The 17,224-nt window shown below is 39.0% G+C and overlaps 1 protein-coding gene across 4 annotated transcripts in view; it reads right to left on the bottom strand.

Moving 5' to 3' along the window:
- The window catches only part of fbxo11b (F-box protein 11b), a 129,412-nt gene extending 114,391 nt beyond the window's left edge, over positions 1–15,021 (bottom strand). For all 4 annotated transcript variants that reach the window (XM_073050630.1, XM_073050631.1, XM_073050633.1 and 1 more), the window contains exon 1: positions 14,493–15,021. In XM_073050630.1, coding sequence (XP_072906731.1) covers positions 14,493–14,574 — 82 coding nt within the window. In that variant the 5' untranslated portion in view covers positions 14,575–15,021. The remainder of the gene's footprint in view (positions 1–14,492) is intronic.
- Between the last annotated feature and the right edge of the window lie 2,203 nt (positions 15,022–17,224).

The raw sequence follows: 17,224 nt of genomic DNA, 5'->3' as shown, positions 1-17,224 counted from the left end.
AAAGCCATTGGAAAGAGGTGAAATGCCATCGGTCATTGGAAAAGCTTCAGGCTGTAGTTGGTCAACGATCGGAACAACTTTAAAGGATACAGGTAAAGGATAAAGTAAGAATAATGGAGCATGTGAAAGGCCCCGCCCCGATGAAAGCTAAGATTATTACTAAGCAACGGTGGTTTAATTATTGCAATATATACATTTCTTAAGTGTTTTAAATGCATAGAAAGGTAAAATATATACTATATGCTAAAACAAACGTTTGACTAACTGACGCTAAATAATACCGGATGTACTTATTCCGACTTACGTACAAATCCGACTTAAAGATGGACTTGGGAAAATAACCTGGGGACTGCCTGTATGCAATTCACCAATTACAAGATAGTCTGTTTTCAAATTAGATAGATAGATAGATAGATAGATACTTTATTCATCCCCATGGGGAAATTCAACATTTTTTCCAATGTCCCATACACTTGTTGTAGCAAAAACTCATTACATACAATACTTAACTCAGTAATAATATGATATGCATCTAAATCACTAACTCAAAAAGCATTAATAATAGCTTTAAAAAAAAAGTTCTTAAGTCCTGGCAGTTGAATTGTAAAGCCTAATGGCATTGGGGAGTATTGACCTCTTCATCCTGTCTGAGGAGCATTGCATCGACAGTAACCTGTCGCTGAAACTGCTTCTCTGTCTCTGGATGGTGCTATGTAGAGGATGTTCAGGGTTTTCCATAATTGACCGTAGCCTACTCAGCGCCCTTCGCTCAGCTACCGATGTTAAACTCTCCAGTACTTTGCCCACGACAGAGCACGACAGAGTTAGACAAATTATTGACTAACTGAAGGAGTTACATGACTTACTGCATAATGTGGCTTTTTGATCAATTCTAAAACCCTGTCCTGGAAACCACCTCAAATACATTGCTGAAATTTATCTGCATTGGTCAAGCTATCTAATTCTCAATCTGTAAATTAAAAACCTTTGATTTTTAACAATTTTCCCAATCTCCCCCTTATTAAAAACCTCTCTCTCACCTAGTGCCCAGTAATCAAGAGACTTTAGAGAATTTCTATCATACAATTGCATCTCCTGCTATTTCAAAATTCTAATCATGAATTTCTGAGAGATCATCCAGAACAAACAATGGATTAACACAAGCTCATGTCATGTATATTGCAATACAATATTTAACAAGGTATCATTATCAACCTCCTAAAGTATCAGATTTAAAAGCAGCTGATAAGCTTACACAATAGAATGTGCACCAATATCTTAGATAATCACATTTAGTCTATCCTATTTTTGTTTTTAAAAAAGTTACAGAATAAACATCTAATGAAGTTCTCACTTGTACAAACACCCAAAATAGATATCAAAATCAATGTTGCTGGCAGTAGTGACATCCCACGGCATTTATGCACTCTACACTTACAAGCATATTGTTTACTTAATCTGAAACTAGAAAACACAAGTCAAAAACCTCAGATGACAACTTGTGTGTTCAAGTTCTATGTGTCATTATACTTGTTAACTATCTACTGGAATTTTCCTGGAACATCACATATCAACTACAGTCTTTTCAATGTTCAGGAATTTCTAATATACAAGTGTAAATGGATTCTTTAGAATATCGTACAGTTTACTTCTTAGACTGATTTGAGGATAACTTGCTTCCACTCTGCTTTTGTGGCTAATGAAGATGCTAAATAAGTCAATGTTGAAACTGCAAACTCTTCCATAGAAATTGCAGTTGGTGGGTGAAGGTACAGGCTATTTGTATAGTGGTCCACTCCTTTTGCCACGACTTGGTGTCTGTGCTTCTGAAATGCACCCTCATGATTTTCAGTGCTGTACTGAAGGCTATTTCTCCACTTTAAGCAATCATAAGCCAGGCATTTCCAGCAGTGAAAATGAGCTTTTCAACACACATTTGAACGTTTTCCTCTGATTGTATGATATTTTTTCCCTAGAATGTATAAGCGTTAATTTGTCAAATGTTTTACAGCAATATACACGAAACCAGTATATCCTGAAGCATCCTCTGATCAAGCATAGAAGCTTACCAATGTTCAATTTTCCAAGGTCTTCTTCAAAGTGTACTCAGTTTGGTTTTCATCCTGTTTTCAGGCAATCTGAGAGAATGCTCCTATTCTGAGCTTTGTACTGCTCCCCTGCTCTTCAATCACGTTATCTGCCAGCTGCTGCTCACCATCCTCTTGCCCTCTTTATACTGGCAGTCTCCCCTCTATTCTTTCTTATTGAATGTCCATTTCCCTTTACAGGTGCTGCTTGAACAGCTGAGTTTCTCCAGCAGCTGGTTTAGATCATGACAATAAACACAGTGCAGGCCTACCTATACCTACTCTAAGATTAATCTAACCGTTCCATCCCACTTAGCCCTCCACATTTTTTTATCCATGTGCTTACTGAAGAGCCTCTTAAAATGTCCTTAGTGTATCTGCCTCTACCACCGCACCATTCTGTGTAAAACAACTAGCTCTAACATCCCTTTATACTTTTTGCCAATCACCTTAAAATTATGCCCTTTTGTATGTCATTTCAGCCTTGCAGAAAAGTCTCTAGTTATGCACCCTGTGCCTCTTATCATCTTCACTCCGAAGACCTAACTCACTCGACCTATCCTCACAAAGAATGTTCATTAAATCCATTCATTCTGCACCCTCTTTAAAGCTTCCACATCCTTCGTTTAATGAAGCCATCTGATTTTCCAGCATTGGCAATATCTTGTATCATTAACAAACATTACTTTCTAAATATAATTATATCAGATAAGTAGCACAAAGCCAGAATGTTTGACCCAACTAGCCCACGTCTACACTTATGCTCTGTTCAAGTCTCCTCCAATCTCTCTTAATTTATCATTATAACCCATTCTTCCCCTTCACCATCATGTGAACAGATTGCCTTAAATTACAGTTGTGCCATTCTCTTGATCATCTCAAGTTATGTAAAAATAATTACTTGATTTTTTATTATTTCAAGTTATTTCAGGTTAACTCTCTTCAGTTCTTTTATTGAAAACTAGCACAATTCTGAGGGATGCAAACACGAGGAAATCTGCAGATGCTGGAAATTCAAGCAACACTCAAAAAAAAAATGCTTGTGGAATGCAGCAGGCCAGGCAGCATCTATAGGAAGAAGTACAGTCGACGTTTTGGGCCGAGACTCTTCGTCAGGACTAACTGAAAGAAGAGATAGTAAGAGATTTGAAAGTTGGGGGGGGGGGGGGAAAGAGGGGAGATCCAAAATGATAGAAGACAGGAGGGGAAGGGATGAAGCAAAGAGCTCGAAAGGTGATTGGTAAAAGGGATACATAGCTGGAGAAGGGAAAGGATCATGGGATGGGAGGCCTAGGGAGAAAGAAAGGGGGACGGGAGCACCAGAGGGAGATGGAGAGCAGGCAAGGAGTGATTGTGAGAGGGGCAGAGTGGAAAAAAAAGAGAAAAGAAAAAGGGAAGGGATGGGGTAAGAAGGGGATGAGGGGCATTAACAGAAGTCAGAGAAATCAATGTTCATGCCATCAGGTTGGAGACTACCCAGACGGAATATAGGGTGCTGTTCCTCTAACCTGAGCGTGGCTTCACCTTGACAGTAGAGGCGGCCATGGATAGACACATCAGAATGGGAATGGGACGTGGAATTAAAATGTGTGACCACTGGGAGATCCTGCTTTCTCTGGCGGACGGAGTGTAGGTGTTCATCAAAACCGTCTCCCAGTCTGCGTCGGGTCTCACCGGGAGCACCGGACGCAGTATTTCTGAGGGCCTTTATTAGGTGGGGGATTTTGTTAACTACTTCAAGGCCCATTTCCATCTTACATGTATACTTAAACGTAGACTTCAAGCACTTTACCCTCAAAGCTAATGGTACATGCTTGCATATTAACAGTAACTGGGCTCAGCATTTTATGAAAAAGTACATCACTCAGTAATTTCATATTGTTAAGCCAATCTTGTTAATTTGACAATTTATTAAATATTTGAACACAGGATTTACCTGGACTCAATACTTCAATGCAATTACAAAGAAGGCAAGCCAGCAGCTATACTTCATTAGTAGTTTGAGGAAATTTAGTACATCACCAAAGACTAGAAAATTTCTCCAGCCATACTGCAGAGAACATTATAACTGGATGCATCACCGCTTGGTATGGAAATAGGCTGCAGATGGTTGTCAACTCAGCCAGCTCCATGACGAGCACATCTCTCCATAGCATTGAGGACATCTTCAAAGGGCAATGACTCAAGGAAGCAGCATCCATTATTAACAATCCTCACCATCCTGGATATGCCCTAGTTTCAATACTGCCATCAAGGAGGTGGTACATGAACCTGAAGACCCACACTCAACATTTTAAGAACAGCATTTTCCCCCATCATCAGATTTCTGAACAGTCCATGAATCCATGAACACTACCCCACTATTCTTCTTTTTCTCTATTTACTTTTTATTGTAACTTATAGCAATTTTGTTTTGTTTTGCGCTGTACTGCTGCCACACAAATTTCACGTCAGTAATAATAAACCTGAATCTGATTCACTGATGTGAGGAATAATCAAAAAATAGATTTTTCTTTAAAGTACATTCACCTAGATTAACAACAGACAAATTGATATGAAGACACAAGAGACTGCAGATGCTAGAATTCAAAGCAATACACAAAGTACTGGAGGAGCTCAGCAGATCAGGCAGCATCAATGCAGGAAAATGGACTGTCAATGTTTTGAGTCAAGATCCTTCATGCAGACTGAAAGAAAGAGAGGAGCTAAGCGAGTCTAAAAAGTTGGAGCAAGAACTCACAGATGTGAAAGAGGTGGAGATATCAGAGGGGGAAAGAGTGGGATTAATGTCAAAAGCTGGAAGTGACAAAGGCCTGAAAATAATGGAATCTGCTGAAATTATGGATTGTTGATATACATCTTTTTTGTTTTTATAGAAGTGCACACTTCATGCCTGTTTTGTTATTTAATCAGTTGCCCTGTGACTTTTCATCATACCCCTAGCAAGACTGGATTTAAAGTTAACAACAGATTTAACATTAATTGCAAATGTAATTTCAAGTTTTTAACACACGTACACAATGTTATACAGACGCACAATGTTAAAAAAGCACTGCAATAACTGTACCCGAGTTCAGAGATGAATTCAGCATTATGGCTTTAAATACCAAAACAAGAGAAAAGATGAAAGAGAAATGAACATTTTATGCCATAAAAATCCCACAAATCATTAACACTCTATGAATATTCCACACCTAAATATCCAGGAAAAGTGCTTATTTCTAAACAACTTGCACAACTCAATCACAGTTATGCTGAAATAAATCATTGTTAATTGAATGTAAATCCTACAGAATTACATTTTATAAAGTTCAATTGATTTTACCTGATCAGTATTAATTTCCTGTATATACTACCTCTAGTTTAACATTACTTTCCTCATCCAATTCACCATTTCCATCCATTCTGTTCCCACCTATCCTATCAGCATTCAAAATTCCATTAGATTATAAATTCTATACATCTCTTTCTTCTCATAGTAAGATTTTCTTACAAAAGTTACTTTTAAAGCAGATTTCAAAGTGCAAAGTTCAAAGTAATCTTATTATCAAAACATATTTATGTTGTTATATACCACTTTAAAATTCATTTGCTTGCAGGCATATACAGGGAAGTTAGTTCCTACAAGGTAGAAGCCGAAGTATCAGGACTGATTTCTTCCACTTATTAAAAATTGGAAGAAACTATGGGCAAGGAAGCAAATTACCAACTGTCATTGAAGAAATAACAGCAAACAACAAAAATTATAGAGTATAAATTTGTCCAAATCATTAAGATAATAAGTGGGACAGTAAGTTTTCACAAATAAAATGGTGAGAGGCATTTTTTGTTTAAGAAAACCATAACAACACACTTATTGTAATCCAAGCACTGAACACAGTGCGTAACAGTAATTAACATAATTACATAATCACGTCAGACCAGCTTCTTAAAGTGAACCCCAACTCAAAGCAGGTGGTTGTGAATTTTGTACATTTCCAATTACACTACCCTACAGGGCCACTTTTAACTTTCACAAATAAATGCAAAACTTTACTTATATCTAATCTGTAAACTGCAGTTTTAGGTAATTTTCACTTATTATGTTATTAATTTATCTTTGACTTGATTTACTTGCCTCTTTTGAGATCAACTTTCGAATGCACACATTATAATAACATCTGTATTACAATCATGATTCTCTAGGGTAAGACGGGAGCGCCAATTTTCATGATTTAGAAGATAATGCAAAACACATTAAAACATGTTGAAAGGCATCCAACATGTGACAGTGTACTTAGTTCTTTATAAAACTACCCAGTCACATTTAGTTGAGAGCTGTTTTACACCAGTTCCTTATTCTAGCTTTTAGTTCAGCTTTATGTTACACTGCAATGGTCAAAATCAGTTGTGTAGGAGTTTGTAGACCATGCACAATCAGTACTACTGTCTAAATGAGTTTCAATAAAGTTTAAAGGCTTAATCAATATTCAAATATTCTTACAGCATTCTTAATGTAGTTGATGTGTTTAATGGTGAACCTATTCATTATCGTATTTAATGTATCATGATCCTATTCCTACTATATTGGTTGGAGTTTGCCTTTTGAAACAGGTAGTGCATACCCTTCAGCCAATAGTACTCCTCTTCGAGGAATTATGTAATTAGTCTTAGCACTTTGCTCTTTTCCTCGTACTACCAATTCTCTTTAAAGTACAGTCGGCCTTCCTTATCTATGGGGGATTGGTTCCGGGACCCCCCGCGGATACCAAAAAACGTGGCTGCTCAAGTCCCTTATTTAACCTGTCACAATGCAGTGGTCTTTAGGACCCAGCGGTACCCCCGACCTTATTTAACCTGTCTTAGTGCGGTGGACTTTAGAACCCAGCACAGCTCTAAATCCGCAGTGTTACAGTTCACGAAAATAATCATGATCACGATTGAAAATAAAGTGGAAGTAATAAAGTGATCGGAAAGAGGTGAAATGCCATCGGTCTTTGGAAAAGCGTTAGACTACAGTCGGTCAACGATAGGAACAATTTTAATGGAGCATTTGAAAGGCCCTGCCCCGATGAAAACTACAATTATTACTAAGCAAGGCAGTGGTTTAATTATTGAAATACGTATGTTTCAAGTGTTTATATGCATAGAAAGGTAAAATATATACTAAGACAAACGTTTTACTGAGGCTACATATTACCGGATGTACCTGTTCCGACTTCAAATCCGACTTAAAGATGGACTCAGGAACGGAACTCGTTCATAACCCAGGGACTGCCTGTACTTTTAAATCATCTCTAGATTACTTACAATACCTAATACAAAGTAAATGCTATGTAAATAGTTGTTATACTGTATTGTTTAGGGAAAAATGACAAGAAAAAAAAGTGTGTACATGCTCAAACAACGAGTGCTAGAGAGAGAACTTCCAGGTTTTCCCGATCCGCAGTTTGTTGAATCCGCGCATGCGGAACCCGCGGATAAGGAGGGCCGACTGTAAATACCCAATAGATTTTTGAAAATCACTTGACTCTACTTCATCTCTGTATCCAAAGAATTCTTGGTACTTCAGTTAATTTTCAGTTGCATCTAATCTGCATCTTCTGGAAACCAAACCCTCAAATCACTCTCGGTATTTTTCCCAATTTGCCACATCTTCCAATACCTTTTGTGTATATATTTGACCAGACCACACATGAAATTGGATTTTCAATTACCTGCTTTGATAGGCAGAGATTAAATGGCAATGGGCCTCAGTCTCTTCTGTCACAACCACTGTTCCTTCAACATCAGCATTATGCAAGGACATTATTACTTTCCTACTGGAATCTACTTTAGATCTCTCCTTTTATCAAATGCGGAGAGCTCTAAGACAACATTGCTTTTGAAACCAAGGACATCCAATCAGTTGCTTTAATCTACTTCCCATTATCAGCAAGACAAACATTTTCTTATTTTGGGTAGGTTGGACTTCGCTGCAAGGATATCAAACAGCTTCAGCCACCTCCATGTGTATTAACACACACAGAATGCTGGAGGAACTCAGCAGGACAGGCAGCATCTATGGAAATGAAGAGATAATTGACATTTTGGGCCAAGACTCTTCTTTAGGATTTCTGATTTCCAGCATCTGCAGACTTCTTGCATCTCTGTATATTAATATATTTCAAGTATATTAATATATACCTGTATTCACCTCCCTGCATCCATAAAAGTCTACTGAATTTACTCCACTTTCACAGATGTCAACAAGGAAACAATATAGAACATCAACTTCATCCCACAAATTTTGATGCTAATTTCTTGTTTCTTTTTCATGCCCATACTTTACTCCAACACTTCTCTCTTGAAATCATTACCCAAGTCAATGTTTATTACTCAATCTCTCCACTCTCCTCTCAATCTCAACACCAAGGAAATCCTCATTCCTGATGACTTCAACAGTAACCCAGCTCCTCTCCATAATTCTCTTAATTGTTGTTAAATATCTCCTTCCATTAGAATTCGTCTATTCACATTCAAAACTATCCTCTCTAAACGCCATCTCTTTCATTAATCACAAACACATTCCAACCCTTATACCCCTCACAATTAGCATTTATTTATCCTCAGCCCATGAGGTAAATCAGCATATACCCACCCTCCTACATCTGTGTATCCGTTTTAGACTCCCGTACCTAGGAAAAGGGCTATTCACCTTTTCTATGCCTTTAGTGGTATTATATACATCCATAAGGTCACCAGTAAACCTGCCAAGCTCTAAAGAAAAAAGTCAAAGCTATCAGTTTCTCCTTACAATAACTCAAGCCCTCTAACTACTGCTACATCCTTAGGGATTTTTTCTGAAACCTTTTGTGCTTCATAGCCTCTCACAGCTAGGAAACCAAACCTGAACATAATATTCCAAATACGGTCCCACCAATGTCTTGTAACAGCATCACAACTCCTGCACTCCGTTCCTTAACCTATTTATGCCTTCTTCACCAGCCTGTCTACCTGTATTGCCACTTTCAGTGAATTATATGCCTGTCTTCCTAGGTCTCCATGTTCTACAACATTCCCCATAGCCCTGACATTTAACCTGCAAGGCCTGCCCTGATTTTAATTGACCAAATTACAACACTTCACACTTGTCCAAGTTAAATTCCAGCTGCCTTGGATCTAAATTTCTCAATTTCCCAGTGGATCTAAATCCTGTTGTAATCTTAGGTTACCCTCTTCACTGTTCACTAAACCGTCAATTTAGATGTCATCCACAAACTTGTTAACCATTGCTAACTATACTCAGTAGCCACTTTATGAGATACAGGAGTGGTACCGTGTGATCTTCAGCTGGTGTTTCCCATCCACTCTAAGGTTCAACATGTACATTCAGAGACACTCTTCTGCACACTACTGTTGTAACACATAGTTATCTGAGTAACTGTCACCTTCCGGTCAGCTTGAACCAGTCAATCCATTCTCCTCTGACCTCTCTCATTAAGAAGGCATTTTCACCAACAGACCTGCCACTCACCAGATTTTTTTGTTTTTTGCACCACTCTCTGTAAACTTTAGAGACTGTTGTACATGAAGTTTCTGAGATACTCAAACCACCCTATCTGGCACCATCAATCATTCCACAGTCCAAATCATTTTGATCACATTTCTTCCCCATTCTAATGTTTGGTCTGAACAACAACTGAACCACTTGAGCATGTCTGCATGTTTTTATTCACGGAGTTGCTGATTAGATATTTGCATTAATGAACTATACAAGTGTAACTAAAAGTGGACATTGAATGCATATTCTCATCCAAATCATTAGTGCAGATGACAGACAACAGTGGACACAGCAGCACACCACTAGCCACGTGTCTCCAATAAGGAAACCAGCCTCCACCACCACCAAGCTAATTTTGTATCCAATTGTCTAGCTCACTCTGAACCCACATAATCTAATCTTCCAGACCAGTCTACCATGCAGAATCTTGAAGTCCACACAGACAATAACTATTGTCCTGCCCTTTATCACTTCTTCAAAAAACTCAGATGGAATTCATAGTACACGATTTCTCCTGTGCAAAGCCATGCTGAAAATCCCCAAACAGTTCTTGTCGTTCCAAATGCAGGGAAATATCTCTTAGAATCTCTTCCTGCAACATTTCCACCAAGATGTTAGGTTCACTGGCCTGTAATTCCCTGGCTTGTCTTTGTAGTCCTTGATTAAAGGCATAATATTAACCAACCCCTCCCCACAACTCTTCCAGTACTTTAATAATGGTACAACTACCTCTGCCAAGGCCCCAGCATTTCTCCCTTGGTTTTTCCAATGGGATAGCTCTCCAGGAATTAATCTAGTAAACTTTTGTTGCACTGTTTCCAAGGCCTGCAGGTTTTTAAGGCAAGGTTAACTTTCAAAACAACACTCCAGATATGTTCTGAACTTGGTCTATGCCGTATATAACTGCACAAGACTCCTGCTATATTCCAATCCCTTCACAATAAAGACAAAGTTGCCCTTTGCTATCCTATCTTCATGCTAACAATGTGATGCACATACAAGAACACTCGAATCTCTTATGAATACCAACACTTAGTGGCTACATCACATTTAAAAATATATTTTTATTGTTCCCACTAAAGTGAAAACCTTATATTACAGCCCATTACTCATTCTTCAAAGTAACATTAATTATTAAAATTCATATACAATACCATGTACAGTGGAGAGTATTCTAAATGGTTGCATCACCATCTGGTATGGAGGGGCCTCTCCACAAAATAAGAAAAAGCTGTAAACTCTGCCAGCTAAATAATGGGCACTAGCCTCTCCATCATCCAGGACACCTTCAAAAGGCTGCATCCATTATTAAGGATCTGCATCACCCAGGACATGCCCTCTTCTTACTGCTACCATCAAGCCTGAGCACAAACTCAACATTTCAGGAATAACTTCTTCCCTTCCGCCATCAGAGTTCTGCACAGACAATGAATCCATGAATACCACCTCAGTACTTTTTCCTCTATTTTAGCTCCACTTAACTTTCTTTTTTATATGTTTATTGTAATCTATAGCTTTCACTATGTATTGCAATGTACTGCGAAACTACAAATTTCACGACATACACTAGTAATATTAAACCTAATTCTGATCAATCATGTTGTTTTTTTCCCCTGTAAATCCCTGCAAGAAAGTTAACCTCAAAGTAGGATACAGTGGCATATATCTACGTTGATAGTAAATTTACTTGGCACTTTGAACCACTTTCCGATGGTTTAGCTTTTTCTTAAATAAAAGCACTCCAAAATTGTTCACAACAGTCTACTTGAAGTTTAACTTATGTCTTGTAGAACAAGGTTTCCCTAAGTTATACTCCAAAATGACTGAGATAAGTACCAATATTCCATTCTCCTTGACTGCTGAACATGTGCAAGCCTTCCCTTTTTAATGCGCAAGGATCCCCAAATCTCTGCATTGCACTTTTCGGCAATTTTTCTTCATTCAAGTTCTTTCATCTAAAATGTACTTTACATTTTCCCATCTCACATGCACTTTGCTAAGTTTATGCCTGCTCACATCAGCTACCAATATCTCTCTGTAAACTTGTATCCACCTCACAACTTGCTTCTGCACCTTTGTGTCATTCATTAATCTGGCCATTATTGATTTGCTTCCTTCCAAATCAGTCATGAAACACTTAATGGCCACTTTGGCACACCTGCTCATTAATGTAAATATCTAATCAGCAAATCCTACAGCAGCAACATAAAGCATGTAGAGATAGACAAGAAGTTCAGTTGTTGTTCAGACCAAACATGAGAATGGAGAAAATATGTGATCTAAGTGACTTTGACCGTGGAGCAATTGCCAGTGCCTAACGGGGTGATTTCATAACTCAGAAACTGCTGATCTCCTGGGTTTTTCATGCACAACAGTCACTATAGTTTACAAAGAATGGGGTGAAAAACAAAAAAAAATCCAATGAATGGCAGTTCTGTAGGCCTCATTAACGAGAGAACCCAAAGGAGATTGGCCAGACTGATTCAAATAACTACATGTTACAATAGTAACTCAATTAACTAGGTGTGCTGAAGAGCATCTCTGAACGCACATGTCAAACCTTAAAGTGCACGGACTACAGCAGAAGACAGCACCAAGTTCCACCCCTGTAACTAAAAGTGGTCACTGAATATATGTTATTAATAGTTGGTCCTACCGTGGATATCAGCTGGACCATACCAGTTACAGTGCTACAATAAAAATGACCAATCCCTGGTCACCAATTATCTATTCATGGTAATGTACTACCTCCAACACCATGACCTTTTGTGACTTAACCTTTTGGTAGGCACCTTCTCAAAGGCCCTCTGGAAACACCTCCACTGGTTCCATTCTGTTTTCTGTCAAGGCTTCTTCCAAAAACAAATATGATGTACACTTTTAATAAATTTTTCAGATGTTGCTTCAAATTTGTCAGCTATATGATGAAGACTACCTTTATAAATTTCAAATGTCTGCATGTGTTCCACTGTATGTTAAATACTTAATTTGAACATACCATATTACAATATTATTAATGGAACAATCTGTCAATTAACTACACCAGTAGAAATAAATGTGGGAAAGTGTTAACGATATTAAGGATGCTCGTGAAATTCCCTCCAAAGTTATCACCTTCTAATTTCCCCCCCCCCCCCTTTGCTGAGATACTGTCCACTATTGGTGCTTCCAACTACTGTAACTCATTATCCAACAAGAATCTTTATTCAAAGTCAGTAGGCTACTGATCCAGAGAAAGCATTACAGCCAAGACCAAACTTATCACTGAGTTCTGCAGTGCAATCGTTATTTAGTGAAGTAGAAAAGCCAGTAAAAATTCCCACAAAAAAAAAATCACACAAATCCCATTTCAGCTCCAGTTGAGGTCAAATAACTCAGAGCAAGTCCAGGTCAACTTGTGCTGCTGAGATCTCAGTACAGCTCACTGAATAAATCTCCTGAGCCCAGCATTCAGCATCATTCCCATCTTTTACCTCCGACATACCAGGTAAATCTCACACAGTTACCTGTAGATATAAACAAGCTTTCTTTGTCACAGTGCCTTTACATAATTCATTAATATACCATCTGTACACATATTAATTGCTCGACAGCAGAGGAATGCAAACCCTGAACAATGTCTGCCCAACTAACTCGCTCGTGTGGTAAACAAAATACCAGTTTTCCAATAATAGTCAGATTTTGAAAACAAAATCAAGTCCGTTACTTATGTTTGAAAAAATATTTTAAAAAAGCATGACATTTGTACATACTAAAATGCAGATACACTGCTCATACTAATCTTTTGAAATATTAAATCAGACAACAAATTGTAAAAATTAAAACAGAATTTGCTTAATTAAATATTTAACCAATTTGCATATTTTAGCATTTTGCACATAGATGAAGTGACATCATTTGGTATAATTAATATTATGCATACATGTTGCAACTTCTAATCTGACACCATTTTGAGATCTGATGAGTAACACCATATGAACAGCCTTTAGTGGCCATTACAGCAGTTACTCAATGGACAGACCTAGTTAAGGTGCCTACATTCCTCCCACACTATGACACAAGCATATTCCTAATCTGACAAAACAATCCTTATCATATTAACCACAACAAAATAACAACCTTTTTTGATAGATGTGAATGCTAACAAACACAAAGTGATTTTTCTCTAAACACAAGCACATCTGTGAAAAATAACACGCATATAATAGCCCTAGGGTTAATATCGAAACACCACAATTCTTGTTTTTGGTCTGCAAATAAGGCCTGTCAAAATGCAAAACTTTATATAAAAAAACAAACTTCAAGCCACTTGCTTTGGAGAAATAAAAAACACAAGATCAGATTAAAGAAAGCCTCTTCAAATACAGACAGACTTTGAGTAGCACAGGGTAGATAGAATGATCCCGTGGACTCGACATGAGGATACGATCACTTTAAGGCAACTACGCAGCAAACATTCAGACACCATTTAAAGAGAAAGGGGGACGGCAGAAAAGAGTGCAGACAAAGTAAACCTATAATATACGGGAAGTGTGATTTCATGCGTAATTTTTAGCAGTATATATATTTTAAATAGTTAATGGGTATCTTAAATACCAACGTTGCATTCTCCTTGAAAAAGGTGTCTCTCCAATGGGCTCCATTTTATGTGAAATTTACACACCAGAGGGAAGGTGATGAGGGGTGTTCAAACATGCTGCCACCACAGGATTGTGCCAAGGCACAAACAAAGCGCGGCCTAAACTGTGGGAGGACAGCCTCGGTCTCTCCAGTCCGTCTATAACCTGTAGGCGCAGGGACAGCCGGCGGAAGGTTGTTCCAGTGCGCTCACTTAGGATCTAGCCTCTCTTGCACACCCCTTCTCCCGGCGCCCGTTCTCTTACCCGCTGCGTTGTTTCTCTCCTGTACGGGGCGCGGCCTCGATATTCGCCTCGGTCGCCTGCTGGCTGCCCTGACCGAGTTCATCCTGAGGAAGGCAGTACGGGGATCCTGGGCCTTTGCTGTTGCAGCTCCTGGGGCTACGGTTATTTTTTCACAGCTCCCTGCCTCCTCCCTCTGTTGGTGCCAGTCCGTGGAGTAATATCTATTGGATCACTTGTTTGAAGCGCCCGCCGGCGCCGCTTCCCTCTGCCTCCCTCACTGCGCCAATACCGAGCCACCACTCAGGCCCGGAGGCCAGCGGAGAACCTCCACTCAACAGTCACTCTCCTTCTGCTTCCAGTGATCTCAGGCGCCGTTCCCGTCCTGTCCTTCCCCGCCTCGCCTCGTCCGCGCGCTTGCTCTCGATTTCTCCAGCTCCGCGGCCTTCCTCGCCTCCTTCCGCCGACAGATTTCACACACGCCCCACACAGTCGCCCTCACGTCGGCCCGCTGCCATCTCCGTCTCTCGCTTCCCCCCATCCCCCCTCCCCTCTCGAGAGTTGAGTCAGCCACCAGGCGAGTAGCTTAGGAACGAGGCTCGGGCATCACCCCGGCAGCCAATCGCAACCCGCTATAAAAAACCTTCTCTCGCAGCCGTCCAATAGAGCGGCGTCTCTCATCCGGACTGCGGACGGTAGGGACCGTAGTGAGGGGGATGCGCCAGGCTTCTGGGTGAAAGAGGAGCTTCTCTCTGTCAAAAGACATTCTCTGCCCCGGATTACTGGGTTGCCATCGGTATGTTGAAGTGATCTTCGGAGTGCTTATGACCACGTTCCCAAGAACTCGCTTTAATAACGTCTTTATTTAACGATATTAAAATTGTCACAATGGGACGATTGCTGTTTGAAATCTCATTTAGAATAGTAACTCATCGAAAATTGAGAGTGAGGCAACATTTGCACATTACTTTGAAGAGAAAATACGAGTTTTTGATGACAAGGTAACAGAAGTTTATAAAGTTTTTTTTATTGATTTCAAGCACTTCATTCGGAAGAGTATGGAGGATGTTCTTACACATCATACATACTGCAATTGTGAAAAATACATACAAGCTACCATGCCCAATTTAACAGAAGTTCTGAAGGGTTCTGCAACTTTTCGACATCGGGTCAAACATAAAATGAGTTAAACTGATTATTATTTTCGATTATAATTGAGTATGGGAACTAGTTTTCCCTTGTTTGTTTAGATTATAGTTAGTTTTAATATGCGAGTCGAGTCGCCTTCATCTGCTTTGTAATTAATGGTTGATTCCTCGATGACTTTGTTGGTCCTTGGATAAATAATGGATTGTGCAGCTAATATTAAATGATTGGACTTTAGATTTATAACTGCCCATTATAAGCACAGTTTTGTGACTTTTGCCAAAATCAGCTTAGGCATTGAAAAAATTGCAGTCCTAATGACAAAGCAGTTCTATCTGTAATGGATAGTTATTTGTGAACCATTACAGTCAATGAGTGTAAGAAATACTCTGTTCTTCGTGATTTAAAAGAAATGATGATTTCCCGAAGTTCCCATGTTGCCGAACTTGTATGTGACTATATAAAACAAAAATAATATGCACGAATTTAAAGAGATTATCAAGAGGCAGGGAAGCTGAAAAAAATAATCAGAGTGCAGATAATGGGTCTCCACTGTAGTTCTGCAGGTTACGAGGTTACTTTTAAAAAGTGAACCAAGTTCATTTGTAAAGGGATAAAATTGACAAACAGAGATGTCATGTTAAACCCTGGCTAGATCATGCTTAGAATCATGAACATAGTTCTGATCTTTTGTTATTTAAGTGATATAAAGCAATGGAGAAAGTTAAAAGAAGGATGCATAACTATTATAGTAAAACTAAAACGTTGTACCTTAGGACAAACTGAGTGTAAACCTCATGAAGTATTTAAATAATGAGAGGGTATATTGGGATAGACATTGAGGAAATATTTCTACTACTGGAGGAGACTGTAACTAAGGAAAAATGTCACATAATCAGTAAGTCCAGTATGGCACATAATCAGTAAGTCCAGTATGGAATTCAGAAAAAAAACTTTTTCACACAATATGTAAAACATGTGACTATGGAAATAGCAAATTAAATTGATGAAAGAGAAGATAATGAATAAACAGATTAGGATGAAAAGAACTGAATGGTATGCTAATAGGTTAGCATAAAGAGTGACAGAAAGAGATCTGTTTGATCTACAAACACCAACATGCGTCATCTTGCTTGTTTCTGTTCAATATAAAACTTTACAGATGTAAAGGATTTCAACAACAAAAGGACAGAGATCCTGGGTGTGACTGGTGGGAGCTTTTTGTTTCCCTTTTCCATCACCTTCCCTCATTACCTCATCACCCTCCTCCATCTAGTTCCATCTGTCCAACATCCACGCACCTATCTACTTGCATTTCTTCTCACTTGCTTCACCTTTTCTATGCCCTTCATCTGCCAATTGTCCCCCCTCATCTGGTTCCTCCTATCTTCACTATCCTCTGTATCACATAAGAAATAGGAGCAGGAGTAGGCCATCTTGCCTGTCGAGCCTGCCCCACCATTCAATGAGATCATGTCTGATCTGGCCATGGACTCTTCTCCAGCTACCTGCCTTTTCCCAATAACCCTTAATTCCCCTACTATGCAAAAATCTATCCAAACTTGTCTTAAATATATTTACTGAGGTAGCCTCCACTGCTTCATTGGGCA

The sequence above is a fragment of the Hemitrygon akajei genome, chromosome 7, assembly GCF_048418815.1.
Source record: "Hemitrygon akajei chromosome 7, sHemAka1.3, whole genome shotgun sequence".
Lineage (NCBI taxonomy): Eukaryota > Metazoa > Chordata > Chondrichthyes > Myliobatiformes > Dasyatidae > Hemitrygon > Hemitrygon akajei.
This window is presented reverse-complemented; position numbering and strand designations above follow the sequence as displayed.